At 35.0% G+C, this 16,862-nt stretch overlaps 2 protein-coding genes across 2 annotated transcripts; one reads left to right on the forward strand and one right to left on the reverse strand.

Moving 5' to 3' along the window:
* The first annotated feature begins 8,392 nt into the window (after positions 1–8,392).
* LOC132175767 (remorin-like) lies at positions 8,393–12,666 on the forward strand. The gene is made up of 5 exons (XM_059587814.1): positions 8,393–8,746; positions 10,719–10,769; positions 10,852–10,939; positions 11,381–11,462; positions 12,201–12,666. The coding sequence occupies exons 1-5, from the start codon at positions 8,587–8,589 to the stop codon at positions 12,399–12,401; spliced, it is 582 nt and encodes a 193-aa protein (XP_059443797.1). The 5' UTR covers positions 8,393–8,586; the 3' UTR covers positions 12,402–12,666.
* Positions 12,667–14,552: 1,886 nt separating this feature from the next.
* LOC132174349 (nuclear transcription factor Y subunit C-1-like) lies at positions 14,553–14,903 on the reverse strand. The gene has a single exon (XM_059586019.1). The coding sequence runs from the start codon at positions 14,901–14,903 to the stop codon at positions 14,553–14,555; it is 351 nt and encodes a 116-aa protein (XP_059442002.1).
* Between the last annotated feature and the right edge of the window lie 1,959 nt (positions 14,904–16,862).

The raw sequence follows: 16,862 nt of genomic DNA on the forward strand, positions 1-16,862 counted from the left end.
TTTGCAAAAACAGCCCCTACCTCGGCGGAAACAGCGGCTCTTTCTTCGGCAATAACAGCCCCTACCTCGGGAGAAACAGCCCCCTCATGGCGCAATCCAGTAACACTGCCGATGTATCATTCACGATGCCCAACATCGCGCATCTCTGTCAATCCAAGCTCAATGATAGCAACTATCTCGAATGGGTCTTTCAATTCGAGCCTATCCTCAAAACCAACGGTTTGATGGGCATTGTTGATGGCTCCGAGTCATGCCCACCAAAACTTATTCCATTGGCCGCTGACAAAACTACTCCTGATGTCTCAAACCCAAAATATATTCTCTAGGAACGGAAAGATCAATGTATTCTCAATTGGTTCATTGTAACCCTAACTGTTCCACTTGTGTCTACTATTTATGTGTGTAAAACCTTCAATCAAGTATGGAACACCCTTACCACTCGTTATGCTTCTCCATCAAGGTCTCACATCACTCAATTGAGACGCCAACTTCAGACTCTTAGACAAGGTAACAATCCATGTGTTACTTTTATTGGTAGTGCAAAATCTTTGGCTGACCAGCTAGCTATCGCGCGACTGCCCCATCACCGATGATGACCTTGTATCCTACATCATAGGTGGATTAAGCTCCACCTACAATTCTTTTGTCATGACCTACTCCATGATAACAAAGAATGCCACTATGTTTCTTGAAGAATTTCAGTCTAAATTACTTGGACACGAACAACTCCTTGAACATCAGGCTGCCACTGTCGAATGACAATCTTATGCCATGACTACTCAGAAGCCAGGTTACAAGCACAGATTCAACAACAACCAAAGGAAACCTTTCTCCAATTACAGAAATTCCTTGACTTTCAACAGGTCTTCTAGTATACTCCCAACTCTTCCTTTCTCCCAAGGAAAAACTATTACTGGAAGCTCCAGCAACTATACTCTAAAAAGAAATTCTCCCAGCAACTACATTCAAAGGAGAAATTCTCAACCTAGTATCTTCTCATCCAACGGACTTCTTTGTTAGATATGTGGCCACTCCAATCATCAAGCATTGGACTGCTTTCATCACATGGATTATGCCTTCCAAGGACGGCATCCACCATCTGAGCTTGCTGCAATGGTTTCTCAATCCAACAATCTACAAGATGAAGATGAATGGCTTACTGACAGTGGGAGCATATTACTAATGACTTGTAGAATCTAACTCTGCAGCAACCATATGAGGGTGATGAGACAGTAGCAGTAGGTAATGATAGTAGACTTGGTATCTCTCACACTGGCTCTTCCTCTTATCTTAGGTCAAATCAACTCCTACATTTCAAAAATATCTTACATTGTCTTGATGCTACAACAAATTTACCTTCAATTAATAAATTTTGCCATGACAATGATTGTCATTTTAAACTAACTGATACATATTTCTTGATTAAGGAAAACCTCATAGGGAGGATCCTCCTGCAAGGGGCAAGTGAAGATGATCTCTGCCCATTGAGGCTACAACAATTCACCAGAAATAAAGTCAGAGCATTTACTGTACGAATTGGGATCAAGGTGTTTTCTTCAGTTTGGCACAACCGCTTAAGGCATCTAAGTCATCAAATCTTGTAGCATCTGCTACACAACTACTACCTTTCTGTGTCTTCAGTTAAGTCCAGTCAGTCTATTTGTGTTTGATGTCAATTAGGAAAGAGTAAAAAGTTACATTTTGTTGAGTCTAGTCATGTCACCACTATTCCATTTGAGCTTATTCATAGTGATGTATAAATTTCTCCTTTATCTTTAATCAATGGAAGCAAATGCTATGTTATTTTTATTGATGATTTATCTAGATACACCTAGCTATTTCCTCTTAATTCAAATCAGATGTCTTTGAAACCTTCGTTAAATTCAAGTGCTTGATAGAAAATCTATTTTCCCTTAAAATCAAACGACTTCAAATAGATGAGGGTGGTGAATACGCATCTCATAACTTTACTAAATTTATGTCAACACATGGTATTCTTCATCGAGTCACCTGTCCACATATATCTCAACAAAATAGAGTTTCAGAAAGAAAACATAGGCATATCACTGAATTTGGTCTTAGTCTTCTAGTTCAATCCCACCTCTCTTCAAAATACTGGGTTGAAGCTGTCAGTATTGCCGTGTATCTCATCAATACACTGCCTATCCCAACTCTCCAAAATTCAAGTCTTTTCACCAAACTCTACAATAAGGAACCAGATTACACATTTTTAAAAACTTTTGGTTATGCTTGTTATCCCCTCTTAAGACTCTATGCTAAACGCAAATTGGAATTCATAAGCAAACAATGCATCTTTCTTAGATACAGTGCTCACCAAAAAGGTCACAAGTGCCTTGATGCCAGCTCCAATAGTGTATATGTCTCTAGACATGTTAGTTTTGATGAATTGGTATTTCCTGCACAGGGTAGAGCAACATTTTCATCCCCTGACGGATCAGATCCTTTCCCTATAAGTACTATTCTTGATCCTTATCATTTTTACCCTGTAAATAATTATGATTCTATTACTGTTTACACCTCATCCCCAATCACCTTGCCTTCCCCAGCACAAGTACTTGTCCTAACAAACATTCCTGCTTCCCCCCTCTCCTTAAGGCCTTCCTCTTCACCAACATCTGAACCCTCTACTCCCTTGCCTACTCTTATTGCCGAATTGCTACCACCTACACACACTAATTACTATCCATGAGTAATGCATTAAATTTTTTAAATGTTAATAATAATAATAATATTATGAATGATACATTGTTATTTATTGGTGATTCGTGAGTCTCGTGCGACGCGTCACACATACCTTCTTTGGAATATAAATAAATAAGATCCATTAACAATTTAACATCCATAACCTTTAAAATGGACAGTTGTCATGAGTCATGCCATTGACAAGCAAATTTCCACTTGCTCTCTTTCCTTTCTTTAAAAATTGCTCGTTATCTTTCTTCAGAATTTTAAAGTTAGATTCTAGATTCAATGATCTCCGATAAATGCTATTCTTTTACGGTAATTAAATGATTATCCTTTTCTTTTTATAATTTTATGGATAACTGGTTTTTTAATTTGACATTAGAGCATAGATCTTGATGAATTAATACGATTTTTTTTTTTTTTTTAAATGAATCAATTGGCATTAATAAATAGAACATTTCTCAGAAATTAAGAACAATATCTCTAACACATTCAGGAAAAGTTTCACTCCAACTCTGGTCCTCACCAAGAGTTAAACTCTTCTTATTAGCTAATCTATACGCCACTTCATTCCCTACTCGTTTGATGTGGTTTATCTCCCATTGCTGGCAGCTTCCAAGCAGGATTTTTGCATCATTCAAAAGCAAGCCATATTTGCTCCAACAGCTGCCTTCCTTCCTCATGGTGTGAATAACCTCCAGAGAATCACCTTCCAAAATAACATTCAAAAGCCCCATTCGTGAATGTGAATCTTATTTATGTAATTCGCATCCTATTTTAATTAATTAAATATGTTATGTATTGGTCACTTATATATTAAGAAAAAATTTGAACCCACACATAAAGAAGATGTAAAAATATTAATTTTTTTTTAAAAAAAATTTAAGCTTTTGAAATAATTAATGATTTAAGTTAATTAATGTGAATATATACAAGTAATAGTTTTAGAAAAATAATTCGTAAAATAAGTGATGTTAAGAGTTCGATAATTTTTTTTTTTTTAATTCACGCATTCCAAAATATTTGTTTATTCCCCTTATATATATATATATATATATATATATATTTGTTTATTCAAAGTTGTTTATTGATTCAAAGACTGATTTTCACCGACACATTATTCCAATTGCATGTCATAACAGTTTACTGAATATCATTACTTTTCATAACTTAAACATGTAAACAATTATTATTTGTTATTTATTATTATTATTATTATTTTTTATGAAATGAATAGAGCGACTTTGATATAGCAAAACAAATTAAGTACAACACTCTACAGTGATAATATTCGAAATACAGTAGGAGAATTTCCTCAATAAACCCTTGCTCCACGGTGAGAGTAAACGCTTCTTTCGCAAGGCAATGGGTTGCTCTATTAAGGTGCCGTCTAACATAATTAACCTTACAACTTTGAAGACAATTTAACACCCTTCGAGCTTCCTCAATAAGATGTCCATATATATCAACGCCAACTCCTATCATCTTTCTTGAGTGCATGCATCACTTGGAGAGCATTGCCTTCTAGGATCACCCTATAAAACCCTAGCTCACGACATTGATGGACTACTCTCAAAGCTGCAATTGCTTCTGCTATATCTGGTTCGGTGATGTGATCTCTTGGCGATGACATAGTTGCCAAAACCTCTCCCTTCCCATCTCTAACTATCACCCCAAGCCCCATCTTCATTCTATTTTTGTCCATAGTAGCAACCCAATTTAATTTAACAAAGTCATTTTTATAGGGGCTTTCCATCTTTGATCTTTTGTGTTTACCTTTATGACCGCTTCATCTTTTTGAGAATTTGCTGTTTGATTAGACTCCAACGAATATGCGGCACAACCAACCACATTGATAGAGGGACTAATCTTTTTCCCATAAACAAAGGTATGACGTTGAAACCATAATTGTCATGCAACCACTGCCATAAATTTTATGTCTTCTATGTTCATGCATCGTTGAAGCTCCTTCCATATGAACACAAATTCCTCATGATTGACGCTCCTTTTTTGTATTTGACTATTGCACCTACTCCATATGTCCTTAGCTACCGAAAAATGTTAAATTTAAAGTGTATTTTCTAGGATTTATAGTTATTAATTTTATTCTTCTTGTTTTTAGTGATGTAGTGAGGAATTTATGGAAGTAAATGTGGAGGGACTCATTTGCACACGATGGATGACTCATGTCATTCTCTCATTGTTTAATCTTTCCACCTTACCACCTTCTATCTTGGTCATCTAACCATCACTATTCTCATTCAACCCACTTCATCTTCCAATGCAATCTTGCACCTTCCCATGAGACATCATTACCATTTCTTGAACAAATTCGTTGCTCTTCCTTGGTCTTATGAAAAGTCACACCTATCTTGTTAATTAAGTGTGATAATACTCTAGAACCCTTCCCTAACCCTTATATATACCCTAGGCATGTTTCCAAGCCTTTCATTCCATCATATCTCAACAAAATCTTCTCCTATCTTGTGCAAGTGTGGTCCAACCCAAGTTTTTCCATTGTTGTAATATTTCATAAGTAAGAAGTATATTTTCTCATATATATTTTTATCTTTCTTCTACTTTTGGTTGTGAGTCCTTGGGCTAGCATGATTTTGTTGCATTACTTGAAAATTGGTTGTTCCTAGTTTTTGGACACCTTATTTTTTCACAGATATCTCCATAAAACATGTCTTGTAGTTTCTGCTTCTAAACCACAAATGAGACATAAAGGATCATCTGTAATCTTCCTACGATACAAATTTGCTTTCGTAGCTAGTGCTATTCAGTATACTGTTATATGACTGTCATACAATTTAATAATATAACAATCTACTAAATAATGTTACCCTATTGTTATAAAAATAATATCTCATATAATGACAAAAGCAACAGCATTAGAGTAAGACATAGCAAATGCAATTTGAGTTAGTTGATATATATTTCATTTAAGAACCCTTCCCAAGCTCACATCATATAGGAGAGATCTGAGAGCACATCATAGTTGATATAATATTGAACCCTCCTCACAATTTGCCTCTTAACACTATCATATATGTATAGTATTTTCATATTTGGCCCTAAACCAAAGGACTTTGCCCCCTGCCCATAGATTAAATTGAAATAAATTCTTCCATTCTAATTTAAAGAAAAATATTTATAAACCCATCAAAAAAATATTATAAATCATTCATCCTAAACCCATCAAAATAGGTCATGTACTTAATATACTATAATATTCACAAATTGAGTTACCCCTCAATCGGCTGGAAACCATGCCTCATGAAGAGGATGTCGTGTGTAAATATATATATTTTGACATGTCCGCACAACAGGGGAGAGGGAGATTCAAACTAGTGACCTCCGCTTTATTAGACGTAATCCCACCATGTCTAGATACATCATATAATCATAAAATTTGGCTTCCTAAGATAATTGTTTGGCGCACACTAAAGATTTAATTGCTTTTATAAGCATATTTACTTGAAAAATGTGATTTAAAAACCAAAAAATGTTGAATGACACTTATCACTTGTTAGAATAGGTAGAAAGAAATTTTTCCCAAACCAATTTAGAGGAAATTTGTGTCCTTTAGGTTATTTATATGGATTTTAGTGTTTATTTTCTAATGATATTTCATTTTTGTTTTGTTTGTTTGTTTGTTTTTTTTTTTTTTTTTTGAATGATAATGCATTTTCTAGTGAGAAAAAAATACCCTAAAGTCATATATATTTATGGTCTTAGGCATATTTGATTTAAAGTACTTTAAAAAGAGTCTTTTCATAACACTTTAATAGTGCCATTTTTAACGGCAGATTCAGAAAGCGTTATGAAAGAGCGTTTTTAATGCAGCTTATAGGTATTGACTATTGATGAAGAGGATAACTTCTATAACACTAGCTCCTTTGTGCCTACCAATAAGAATAGGTCACCTAAGATTATTGCACCATTTCAAATAGACACTAAAACACCGAATTATATAGGTTTTTCCATTTTTATTTTTTATTTTTAAAAAATTGCAACAGGGTTGAGGGTGACTCGCTGTCACTCCTAACTCCTCTAGGATGGCTGGCGAGCCACCCCATATGGGCGGAGGTAGCCCACACGGGCCACCCAGGCAGATCTGGGGTGGCTCTCCGGCCACCCCATGGGCGGGGGTGGCCGCGCGGGCCAAGCCAGCCCATGGGGTAGCTCGCCGGCCACCCCAGATCTGCTGGAGGTGGCCGTGCGGACCACCTCTACCCATGGGGTGGCTCGCCGGCCACCCCAGATGGGCTGCGCCAGCCATGGCCAAAGGGGCGGCTGCCTACCTCCCTTCGCGTGGCTGCCGAGCACCCCAAGTGGGGGTGGGGTGGCTGGCTGTTGTTTGTTTTTGTTTTTGTTTTTTGTTTTATTTTTAAAAAAAATAATAATTAATGATTTTTTAATTATTATTATTATTTTTTTATATTTTGTATAATCTGGTGCAATAGTATTTATTTCTTAAACTTAGGATTTTCCTGATATGGTGAGGTATCAATGGCTGATTGGTTAGGATTTTCTTGATATGCTGAGGTATCAATAGCTGATTGGTGGGCACAAAAGAGCTGGTTTACAATAGCTTTTATAAAAGGTACCCTTTAATATATCCCTTGAATATATGTATTATAAAGTAATAACTATAAAATATCATAAATTTGTACTCGTTTGTTGATTTGCGACAAAAAAATTTCTAAATTTCATCTATCGTTTTAACTTTTATGGTCTGAGAAATAGGAAATAAAATGATTTTGTTTGATAACATTTTGTCTTCTTCCTTAAAAAGCATGATTTTGTTTGTTATTGTGTTTTGTGAGTATTTTTCATCTTTAATTTTAAAAAAATATTTTTCTGTGATATAAATTGTTTATTAATGTTTTAATCTTACCTACAATTTTCTGATTGGTAATTTATACATTAAAAACTATCTTGTAAATTGATGAGTCATGCATTCGATTTTTCTAAATAATTAATAATAAACTAAAATGATGAATGTTACATGTTGGTGATTCGTGAGCCTCATGTCATACGTACATACCAATACCATCTTTGGAATATAAATAATAAATATCCATTAATACGTGTAACCTTTGAAATGGACAGTTTGTCATGAGTCATATTGTCATTGACAAGCAAATTTCCACTTGCTTTCTTGCCTTTCTTTGAAAATTGCGTTGCCTTTCCTAAGCCTTCGAAAGTCATCACTCTTTCGTAAGCCGTGGAATTCAAGGCCGGCTGGGCCTGGGTAGATTTTGACGTGTAAATTAATTAATTTAACTGAGATATTTTTTTAATATTAAAATATTAATTTTCATTTTTATACAGTTATTTAAAAATCAATTTTATTAATATTTTTTTTCTCAAAATTGCCGTGTACTATAAATGGGACCTTAATTATTATTTTTAAATGGAAGGGGCCATAATTGTTTTTATTACATTAACCACATAATTATTTTTTTTATATAAATATTACCAATATTATTAATTACTATCATGTAAGAGCCGGCCATATCGAGACTTTACAAAGTAATGCATCTCATTGGCATATAAAAGGTAAACATTTTTCAAAAATAAATAAATAAAAGAGAGAAAAAGAATATCTTTTCTTGGGAAATTGTTAACGGGTATTTTGTCAGGAAGCGAGTCCTATATCTACCAACAACCACAACCACCTCGCAAGTGTACTTTCCAGCAACATTTGCAAGACTTGCTTCCTCTGTTTCCAATCCATCTTGTAGGATTTTCTCTGTAATTGGTGCCACTTGGTGTTCTGTTTCAATTACTCTGTTACTGTAGCTTTTCTTTTGCTCTTTTGCTCTTTTGGGGTGGTGCTTCTGAACCGTGGCTAAATTAAAAGAATACGTTATGGAAGAAGAGGGGACCCAGAAAGTTGATCATCAAGAGCCTGCACCATTGGTTGAAGAAAAAGGAAAAGTAGAAGAAGAGAAAGGTCAAAGCGACGTAGCTGAAGAGAAGGCTGTGATCCCACCTCCTGAACAGAAGGCCGTTTCTGCAGTTAATGAAAGTATGTGTTCTCTGTCTCTGTCTTTGTCTCTGTTTCTGTTTGGTTCTTGAGAAAACTGAGCCAGGAAAATGGAACTTTTGATTGAATATTTGTGTTGTAATCTGAGTTGGGTCGTAGTTTTTTGTTTTCTTGTTTGTAGTTTGTGGAAAAGTCTAGGCCTTGAGCTTTAAGTAATTAAGTTTGAATTATTTTCTTCTATCTCAATTTCTTTTGTTTGCAACCAAACGGATTGCTAGTGCTAGTATTCTTTGCTTATTATGCGATCAATTCCTTGATTTTTTTTTTTGGGGTTCTAATTTTCTGCTTTGTTCAATAAAGCTTTAATTTTTTTACCATTTAGATCGTAACTTTGCCAACTCTTTTTGTAAAATGAGGAGATTTTGAGGCCTGAAAACCTTAATCATGGTTTTACATGTTTGATAAAGCAAAGGACAATAATAAAAAAAAAAAATCTGCTTATTTAGCCTAATTCTTTCATTTAGAATATTAATTAAATTATTAAATCAATTATTTTCTATAAGAACCCTACTCCACAATCATGGTTCATTTCAATTAAATATTTCACCTGTTGGGTCTGTCTTATTAAGGAGAAGTTTGGGCTCCCACGTCAGGTGTATGTTAGAATATTAATTAAACGATTAAATCAATTATTTTCTATAAGCTTAAGTTTTTGTGATAAGTGGTAATTTCCCATTTCATTTTATGATACTTCTACCCAATTACATGGTTGATTTGGTTCGCAGAGCCAGGTTCCTTTCTAGGGTTGTCTTTTAGTTGAGAATGCTTTTATGCAAAATTGTCATGCAAGAGCATCTCCAAAATACCAAAAAATCTATGAATTCTATCTATTAAGACCCCAAAACTCCATTCCAAAAGACTCTTTAAAAACTTTAAACCATGTAAAACTACAGTGGCTCTTTAAAAAACATAAACAACCATTGTAGCAGTAGCACTCTCATGTATTTCTATTGAGATAAGCAACAGCTTGTCTTGATTTGCTTGAGTAGGATAATACTGCAAATGCTGTCCTTTTTCTTTTTCTTTTTTAATAAGGAATTTTCCCCAAGGGGAGTGGGGAGGGGCGATTCGAACTTTCCCAGCCGATTGAACTATCCTATGGAAATGCTATTTTAAATGATGACAAGTCTTAACATTACAATACTCTGTTCATAATGAGTTCCTTATCTTTGTTCCTTTCGAAGCTATAGATGTGGGAAATCATTCCATTGATAATCAAAGGTAGGAATTCATTAGAGACAAGGTCTTATGAACCTGAATATCAACTGTGTAACATCTTAGGTTCTTAGAGGGAACATGAGCCTCCTTGAAACATATGTTTGGAAAATAAACTTCTATTCTTAATTTTATTCAAAAACTTGATTTAAACAGACATAAGCCATAACGAAGACTCAAAGACTCCCAACTCCAATTAAACAAACACAGAGAGACCCAACCAAATGCTACTCCATGACTTATTCGAAGAGGTTTGCAGAGATTCGGTCTTCGATCGACTGCTAAGCACCCGAGGAATTTAACACAAGGGTAGTGTTGTTGTAAAATTTTACAGCTGATAGGATATATTCAGATTCCTAACAGTGATTTGGTGGCTGGAAAGCTTGGAAACTGAAAGTAAAAGGAAAACCAATAAACTAGGATGTGAACCAATTGCCCCCAAATCATAAGTTCTTAGAAAATGGGTTCTAGTATAAGCCTCTACTATAAACATGGGTGAAAGTTGTCTTCTTCAAGTGTTTTAGAACATTGGAATTTCATTGAAACAAAGAGTATGCAAGCCACTCAACCAATGTGACCGAAAACTTGCTGCGGCTAACAAAGAGTTTGCAGCTAAAGCTAACCAACTATTTTATTTCCATTATTTTTTTAGGTGAGACCATTTAATGATTCAAGTCTCCATCAGTGTGTTGCTTCTTCATTCCTTATCTAATTCTGTTTGAAACTCTCATCATGGCAGAGGTTGCAGATATTGCTGTTATCAAAAGTACAGGGGGTTCGGCCGACAGAGGTATATGCCTAAAGTTCTGCTTTTATGCATTAATTACTTGATTATGAGAGGGATAGATGACTCTTGTCATATGTTTTTTCAGATGCTTTGCTTGCACAGGTTGCAACTGAGAAAAGAATTGCTTTAATTAAAGCATGGGAAGAAAGTGAAAAAACAAAGGCAGACAACAAGTAAGAGGCTATGTCAAATTTTCTATCAGTTGATTTTGGTTTGGCAGAAGTATTGCACTAAGTAACATTCTTCAGGTCCCTTGGTCTCCACAAATTTGATAAAACTTTCTACTTGTCTTGTCAAATTTCATTATGCTCTTCATAAGAAGCTGATCATATGCTTTGGTAGTTAATGCTACTTATATTAGTTTGTGGTGGACTTGAAAGGTTTAATTGTTCCAGATTTTGGTTAAACTATCTAAGTTGCTGGCCATGGCCAACTCACATTATCTTTTCTAAACTGAAGGATCTTTTCCTTTTATTTTAGTCCAAGTTGATCCTAGAATCAAAGGAAGTGATTCCAGGAGTCAAAACCTGAAATTTAGTTTCATACATTCTCGATGTCTTTCTCCATGATGCACTTTTTTTCTGCATGATTAAAATAACTCAGCATTGCAACAGGGCATATAAAAAGCTCTCCGCTGTTGGATCATGGGAAAACAGCCACATAGCTTCTGTAGAAGCACAACTCAAGAAGATTGAGGTAATAAACTCTGTTGGATTGTTTACGTTCATTATTTGTGTCTGTTGCTCCCTGATGCACAAAAACACTGCAAGCTCGGATAAGGACAATGATTATTCCTTTTTTTTGTTGGTGTGATTTTTTTATGGATTATTTTACTAAGTTACCAATGTGAAAAACTAGGAGGGTGCTATTCTTCTCTCTATAATCTTGTCTAGGGCTGTGCAAAATAACCGCATATCACTTGCCGGCTGAGTATGGACCGAGAACCAACCAACACTTACTGATACCACTTAACCGATGGCTGGTAGGCGGTAAACTTTTCCTATTTCCAACAAACTCGGTTCGGTAGGCGGAATAACATTTTCTAACCAAACCAACTTTACCGACCAACTTTTCAATTTCTTTGCTTATTGACATTACTGACTGTCACCATAATCATGTCGGTAATGAAAAATAAAGTTGGCGGAATAAGTCTGTGAAAATTTCGACTTTACTGACCATGGTGGTGCAAAATGTGAAAATCCCATTTTCGTAACCAAATTATCCGACTCCCGGCCCTAATCTGGTCATATAGATTCTGCATTTGTGTTGAGTGGCAATATATCATGCTAAAGTGCCATTTTGCAGTTCCCATAAGATTAAGTCCTAATTTTGTTTCAAACTTTCTTTGCATATCTTCAAGCATATGAATGACCTATTATACCATCGATAGAATCACTTGATTAACAAGCATTTGGCAAACCTCTTGTGTAACAGGAAAAATTCGATAAAAAGAAGGCAGAGTATGCTGAGAAAATGAAAAACAAAGTGGCTGATTTACACAAGGAAGCGGAAGAAAAGAGGGCAACAATTGATGCTAAACGAAGAGAAGAATTCCTTAAGGTAGAGGAGACAGCTACAAAGTTCCGTGCTTCTGGATATATACCTAAGAAAATCCTTGGATGCTTCAGCTACTAACTTCTCTGCCCAGTAACACACAACAAAAATAAAAGACAAGTCCATCGGAATTGAGTTTGCCCATTTTCTTCTCTGGCTTGGTTTTTCATTTGTTGTATCATCTGCAAGTCTAAAGTTGGTTTTGAGTGTTCTTTGTCATCGTATAGTATGTTTTTGTGTTTGTATGTGTGAAACAAAACTTCCAATTTTTTTTTTTTTTTTTTTTTGTTGAAATAGTAATAAGAATTGATTGATATGATATAAAGGTGAAATGAGTTTTGAATTTTCTGTGAGAGAAAGTGAAGAGAAAAGTAAGAGTTGATTGATGTAATATAAACATGAAAGAGTTTGAGAAAAATGAAAACAGTTGTTTGGTATTGAAGTGAAATGAGTTTGAATTTTTTTTTTTTTTTTTTGAACTAATGAGATTCAAAGACCTCTTCCACGGCTTGGAGTAATACAATTGTTATTACAAATTTGTGTGACCTCATGTTCTCAACAAAATTGTACCCAAATCTTACACTGTTTAAGGAGGATCTCTAGAGAATCTCCTTGTGGGTTATGTTCTTTGGATTTGCACTGGTTTCTCAGTGGCCTGAGCTATATATGTGGCCGGTGATATTGGTAGACCCCTTGGTAATGATTGTTCTCTTTCTCAGTAACAAAAGTGCTTCTTCACATCTGCGCTCGTCAAGCCAACTTTCCTTTTTGGGAGGATAAACAACAATTGAGAAGCTCAATGGAAGGGTTTTTATTTTTATTTTTATTTTTTTTAATGGTATTACCTTTAAATTTTTAATCGAGAACTTGACCAGGCAGAAAGAATGAGTAGTTTACTTGAGTGTCACATGACATGGTAAAAAAATTTTACATATAAATTTAATTGTTTAGTAATTGATGTTGTAAATGTTATATATATATATGAAGTGTCACGTTTATTAGTAAAGAAGTTATAATAAAAGTTATAGTACGCCTAAAATTAACATTCCCAATTATATATGAATCAACATAATTCTCTTAGCTCATACATGCTTTAATTTGTTTTTTTAAGTACATCAAACAAAGATTACAAACATGAAAAACAATAAAGGGTCGGACAACTCAACAATAATGTTAAAAACAAAAACAAAGTAAATAAAAGAAAAGAGGAAATGCATTAAATGAATGACGTGATCCTATACATTCTTGGCACGAAGTCCAAGAATTTTGACCGCCAATAAAGGCGGTTAAACAAGGCTCGGGTAAGGACATGGCCATCTAAAGATCCTTCAACCATATCCAAACCCCTAGAGAAATGACGTAAATAGGGACATGACTTTCAAAATACCCTTGAACCCTACCCCAATGCCTATTGGGTAACATTTAACCAGGGCCGGCTCAATGGCTAGGCCACTAAGGCGGTCGCCTAGGGCCCCCAGTTAGTAAGGCCCAAAAAAAATTTTAATAAGGCCTAAAAAAAATTTTAATTTTATTTTAACTTAAGGCCTAATTTTTTTTAAATAAGGCCCAAAATTTTTTCCCATAAAAATTTAAGGCTTCTAAAATAATGCCTCAATATAATAAGCCCATTGTAAAATAAGACCAATTAACCTAAAAAAACAAATATGCCACATTAATTTTTTTGGGCAACTAGTTAAAAGTTAAACTTAAAAGTCATGAATCAACAATGAGAATGAAAATAATAATAATATTATAAAAATATAATAATATTATTAAAATAAATATTATTTAGTTAATATTTAAATATTAAAAAAAATAAGGTCCAACTTCAAAATTTTGCCCAAGGCCCCCAAATACATTGAGTTGGCCTCGCATCTAACACCGGGAGGGAAAGACAACAAGAAACCAACATAAAAATGAAAATAAATACAGAAAACAATAACATCGGTGGAGGGCGGTGCAGGGGAAGGCAACATGGACACGTTTGAAGGCCAACAAATGTAAGCCACTCACTGACGCGTGAAGACCACGGGCCAGCAATGGATGCTAGGAAGCAGTAGAAGGCTTCGGGAGATTGGTAGCAATGGTGGAGGCCGGGTGGCAGAGCAGAGGAAAAGAGGGGTCACGCGCGGCGTAACACTGCACAGGCTTTTAGCTCATACATGCTTCGTTAAATACGAAGGGGAAAAAAAAATGGCATTGGATTTGCTCTTGAAAGAAGAGATCTTGGCCCTAAGACACCAATGTCTCTCTTTCCACAGGGGCCAAGTCCAGAGGATTATTAGAATCAGACACCAAATTGACAAGAAAGTCTAAGATATCAGTGGCTAGAACAGCTGAGGCCACGTCCTCTTTGTGAAGGGTCTTTTTCTTTCTCTGCATGGCCACCGTCCAAGACCTTTGCGTCAGTTCCTCTATGAACAGCTCACAAGCCTTGGAGAAAACAATCGGGGCCTCCCCAGATACCATCTTGACGTCGTCCCCAGACTTCTTCATGATCTTCTTTATCCTCGCCAACGGCAACAAGTGCGGCCCACTTCTGCCGCCGGAGACTACTCCTGAATATATTCCGGCTTGCCTCATGATCTTCTTGGCCAAGAAAGATAGGATTATAAGATTGATGTGAGCCCATCAATTGAAGTTACATATATTTATAAAGGAGGCTAAGTGTAGAAATTAGGGAGTTGTACGGCCGGCCGCCAGCCGATACTTAAGCCGGCTAAAATCCATGTAATCACTTCAATTACTTGTATATGATAAGGCATTTTTAGTTAGGGTAGTAATTTCGTGTTAATATGTGTCGGGTTTGAGTCGTGTTAAAAATATAACTCGATTCATGTAATAAAACGGTTTAAGGCCTATTTGGGTGTGTGTTTGAGGGATTAAAAAGTGTGTTTAATACTTAAAAAATTCGTTTAAAGAAAAAAGTAACAGTTTAGTAAAAAAAAATTAAAAACACTTTTAAGGGTCTAAAAAACTTAAAAATAGTCAAAAACGCATTTTTGGCAAAAACTTAAAATTGAAGCTTTTGCCAAAAAACACTTTTTAACTTAAATGCTCTTAGTCTCCTCGACCATAACTTGTTAATATTGTATTTGATTCGCGTCGTAAAAAAAATTGTCAAATCTTAGATTCAGTATACACATTTTGTTGCCTTGAGAAGAGTTTGAATATATATGGTGATTGCCTAGTGAAAAAACAAAAAGATAGTCTAAAAAGTGGTCTTTCAGACAATTGCAAATTAAAGAATACAATAACATCATTGAAACGGCAACAACAATATGAGTCCACCATTTTTTGTCATAAGCTGATTTATTAAATCAAACAATCCTAATTTATACGCAATAATGTCCACAATATGTCGAAATTGAAATCATAGGCTTTGAAGTTGCTTAAGCCTAGCTAGCTACTAGTTAACCACTTTCCCTAGAAAGTCAATGAAGCAACATCACCGTTATATGCAATAATTGTCGACCGTTGAGTTGTATTTTGATTGATCATTCAGGACAAATATAACTTCTGGATTTTTGGGTCACCCCAACAAGCCCTATATATATATATATATATTACCCTAACTAGCTACTTCAAATGAATCAAATCAACGAAAAATGTCATTAAAAGAAAAAAAAAAAAAAAAAAACGAAGCGTCATCTTTTCTTCATATATATATATATATGCAACAGTCTGTCCACATTAGGCTGATTTTTTTTTTTTTAAATCATAACAATGTTAAATTATCAGTTATCTTAAAAGTTTAAGCAAATAAGAAGAGGCAAATTTAATTACTTAATCAATGCTTTAACACTCACTCTTACGTATGGGCTCAAACTTTCTTTGAATATGTGAGGCCCAACACATGAAATTAAATATTTAATTTAAATAGGGGTGATTTGCTGGAGTCAAAGTTTGATCTCAGGATCTTTGGCTATGATACCATATTAAATCATTACTTATCCCAAAAGATTAAGTTTGTAGGAAGAGATATATTTCATTACTTAATCAGTGCTTTAGCAAATAACCTTTTGGTTTCTCAACAAAGGGCTAAAGACTTAGTCAATCACTACAAGAAATCTACTCATCAGGGGCGATCTCATTAGGGGCGACTGCAAAATGGACGCTAATGATCACCTATCAGCGTCCACTTTCAAAAGTTGACACTAATAGGTGCTTATAAGCTTCCACATTGCAGTGGACACTAATAGTCGACCCAAATGATTAGTATTAGCGTCCACCTTACAGTGGACGCTAATATGTTGACGCTAATATACCGGCGGGAATTATACCAGGGGCGGGAAAACAAGTAGGTGCGACAAAATAACTATTAGCATCGACAAAAGTCAACGCTGATAATAAAACTATCAGCGTCCACTATAAGTGGACGCTAATAGTCCTATATAACAATAAAAAAAATTAAAAATTAAAAATTAAAAATTTGAAATTAGAAGCTCAATAGCATTCACTTTGAAAGTGGACGCTGGAGATATGTCATTAGCGTCCAATTTTGTGGATGCTAATGCTCTTGTAGAAAAATAAAAAAATAAA

Source organism: Corylus avellana, chromosome ca3 (genome assembly GCF_901000735.1).
Source record: "Corylus avellana chromosome ca3, CavTom2PMs-1.0".
Lineage (NCBI taxonomy): Eukaryota > Viridiplantae > Streptophyta > Magnoliopsida > Fagales > Betulaceae > Corylus > Corylus avellana.

Bases quoted from the DNA above. Each gene is read 5' to 3' on its own strand.
- LOC132175767 (XM_059587814.1), top strand. From the start codon at position 8,587: ATGGAAGAAGAGGGGACCCAGAAAGTTGATCATCAAGAGCCTGCACCA. The intron at 10,770-10,851 runs GTATATGCCTAA...ATGTTTTTTCAG, and splicing joins AGGGGGTTCGGCCGACAGAG to ATGCTTTGCTTGCACAGGTT. The intron at 11,463-12,200 runs GTAATAAACTCT...CTTGTGTAACAG, and splicing joins CACAACTCAAGAAGATTGAG to GAAAAATTCGATAAAAAGAA.
- LOC132174349 (XM_059586019.1), bottom strand. From the start codon at position 14,903: ATGAGGCAAGCCGGAATATATTCAGGAGTAGTCTCCGGCGGCAGAAGT.